Source organism: Henckelia pumila, chromosome 2 (genome assembly GCF_033568475.1).
Source record: "Henckelia pumila isolate YLH828 chromosome 2, ASM3356847v2, whole genome shotgun sequence".
Classification (NCBI taxonomy): Eukaryota; Viridiplantae; Streptophyta; class Magnoliopsida; order Lamiales; family Gesneriaceae; genus Henckelia; species Henckelia pumila.
Window position 1 is genome coordinate 137,542,209 of NC_133121.1, and position 2,741 is coordinate 137,544,949.

Sequence of the window (2,741 nt, forward strand, 5' to 3'; positions counted from 1 at the left end):
TGTAAAATCATGTAATAGGCTCGGTGTAATCAATTCATTACCTAGTAACCAATAAATATATTTTACATAACTCTATACTACCTTTCGTGTACTACATTCACATGCATGATATAGCAAGTAATTAAAACAGTAAACGTACATATATATCAGTCGATATGATCGAAGACATGCATGTTACATAACTACAATATATATTATTCCTCCAAATGGAGAGATTATTCGATATACAACCCACTCGTAGAATATCTAGCTAGCTACACTTCACCTCTAAGTAGGAAGTAATAAACAAACTACACAATAGTACCGTATCTGAATCTGATGATAATATCGATCGAAAGGAAGCAACTAACTGCAGGTAGCCCTAAAAATGTACAGAAGTTAATTAGCACTCACCCCAAATCTTCAACTACATGACTTGCATTGCATATATACTATATATGCACCACCTCTTACGTACTTATCATAACTTAACAATACACATATATAAATACTTAGCAAAACCAGAAGATTTGAAATGGTTAAAACAAATGACGATCTTAATTGTTGTTAATTAAATATATATAGCTAGCCAGTTGTGTAATAATTATTAATGTTGTTGTAATTATAAGGAAAAGAATCGAGAAGATGATCGCCGCCGCCGCCCATTGGCTGCATCAGCAGCATCTTGGTTTCTTCTTCGGTGTCAATGGACCACAAGGATCCGATTGGGTAGTAATCACACGTGGAAGAAGCCATTTCCTGATGAGCAGCGCCGGCTGTGAGGACGTTGCAGTTCTGATCTTCTGCGAACGTCTCCAGGCTTCTCAATATCTCATCCATGGAATATACTTTGCTGCTTTCCCCTATCTGATCCACTCCTGTTTTCTTTTCTCCATCCACCAACTCCAACCCTCCGGTGTCGAAGAAGCTAGGCCCATTCGCCTCCGTGACCGGAGGAATAATCGGGCTATTCGAGGACGAGGATGAAGAAGACGACGATGATGATGATGGTGAGGATGGAGATTTCTTATTCTTCTTCTGCTGCTGAGCTTCTTTCCTCATGTAAGTCCTCCAGTAGTTCTTGATTTCGTTGTCGGTGCGACCGGGTAATTTCTGAGCAATTCTTGACCATCTGCAAGTTAATTTTCACTAGCTAGTTTAATTTATATACTATATCCCATGTACAAATTAAATCCCATGTATGATATAATATATATATATATATAAAGTTTAATTAAATAAAGAAGAATCATGATCATGGGTTGTAATATTAATGAAACGAAGTACTGGCCTGTTTCCCCATTTGGAGTGGAGTTGAAGAACAAGGCGCTCTTCATTAGGGGACAACTTTCCCCTTTTGAGGCCAGGATGCAAGTAATTAACCCAACGCAACCTGCAACTTTTGCCACTTCTTTTCAAACCTGAGACAACAAAAATCAATTTTCAAAGTGAATCTTTTTGGGCTCTTCGAAAAATACCGATCCATGCCCAAAACAAGCCTACCGGAAGATCGGATATATCGCCCGCCACCTTCAAACCTGAAACATTAGCGATGAAATCCCATCTCCGATCACCGAACAAGTTGACGTACAATACAAGCTGGACATCTTCTTCTTCTGTCCACGGCCCTTTTCTCGTCTGATCATGATCTAATATTAATTTCTCCATTTGAGTAGTAGTAGTGTCTCTTTTCATGCTGGGATATTGGTAATGGAGGAGGAGTGGTGGTGACATATTTATATATATATATATATATGATATCTTGTGTGGAGGCTATTGTCCTGTCAATATTTTTCTTGATATTTCTTCCTGGCAATCAATGCAAGACCCTTGTTTTATCCATGGTGGGACAAAAGTTTTAGTGCCATTCCTTTTCTGCCATATATTCTTTTTCATTGTTTTTTCACTCCTACCATGTTTTTTGTTTCTATTTTGACTTTTTCTAGAAATTGTTCACATTTTCTTTGGGTTTGGACCTAGCATAATTTGATGAAGTCATTCGCTTTAGGGCCAAAGATTGAAGAGGGTCGAAAAAAATTAATTATATTATTATATATAGATATATATAAGTACTGTTAAGTTTAAAATTACGTTAATATTTTGAATGTTCTAATTTTTTTGAGCACTATATACAAATAATGACTCTTAAAATTTGTGTGTTTTATTTTATATTTTGCAGTTTTAATTGATAAAATTCATAGTTCATTTTAAGAGGGCTTATATTCAAAAAATTCAATTCATACCAAGAAAATCTCAAACACGATATTGATTTCCTGCTGTTTAATTCACAAGAATAAATTTATTTATTTTTTTTTATCAGAAAGTGGATGGAGAAAGATTTTACTTTAACATCACGTTCGCCGACTAGTGTCTCGTCTATTAATTAAGATTGAGGTTTATGTTATTATAAGATTAATAAAAATGGAATATTGCTCATATATATCTTGGAAAGTATTGAAAAATAGAAAATTCAATTTGGATTATGTGATGTAATGATCAAAACTTCATTAAAAAATGTAAAGTATTATTATGATCTAATGGTTGGCGTATTCTTTTGCAATCAATAAAAAAAATTTAAATAGAAGCAAAGGCAATTAATTAAGGGCAATATTGTCCACTAAAAAAGATGGGATTAAAATGGGGTGGATTTAACATCTTTGGAGTGCAGCATGCAAATGTCATTCCCTATTTTGAAAATATTAAATATTTGTCCTGCTTGATATATAGTTAATGAGTAGTTTTTTATGAGATGGATAGGTCGA

General features: G+C 34.4%; 1 protein-coding gene across 1 annotated transcript; it reads right to left on the bottom strand.

The window, feature by feature from the left end:
* Positions 1-518: 518 nt before the first annotated feature.
* Positions 519-1,713, bottom strand: LOC140878506 (uncharacterized). Its single transcript, XM_073282105.1, has 3 exons — positions 1,518-1,713; positions 1,271-1,400; positions 519-1,111 (listed from the first exon to the last, which is right to left on the bottom strand). Exons 1-3 carry the CDS (start codon positions 1,711-1,713, stop codon positions 565-567), a joined length of 873 nt encoding a protein of 290 aa, XP_073138206.1. The 3' UTR covers positions 519-564.
* Between the last annotated feature and the right edge of the window lie 1,028 nt (positions 1,714-2,741).

What these genes read in the sequence shown, in the direction of transcription:
- LOC140878506 (XM_073282105.1), bottom strand. Translation starts at nt 1,713, where the DNA reads ATGTCACCACCACTCCTCCTCCATTACCAATATCCCAGCATGAAAAGA. An exon ending in TTTCATCGCTAATGTTTCAG is followed by an intron (nt 1,401 to 1,517) that starts GTTTGAAGGTGG and finishes TTGTTGTCTCAG; the next exon opens with GTTTGAAAAGAAGTGGCAAA. An exon ending in CACTCCAAATGGGGAAACAG is followed by an intron (nt 1,112 to 1,270) that starts GCCAGTACTTCG and finishes ATTAACTTGCAG; the next exon opens with ATGGTCAAGAATTGCTCAGA.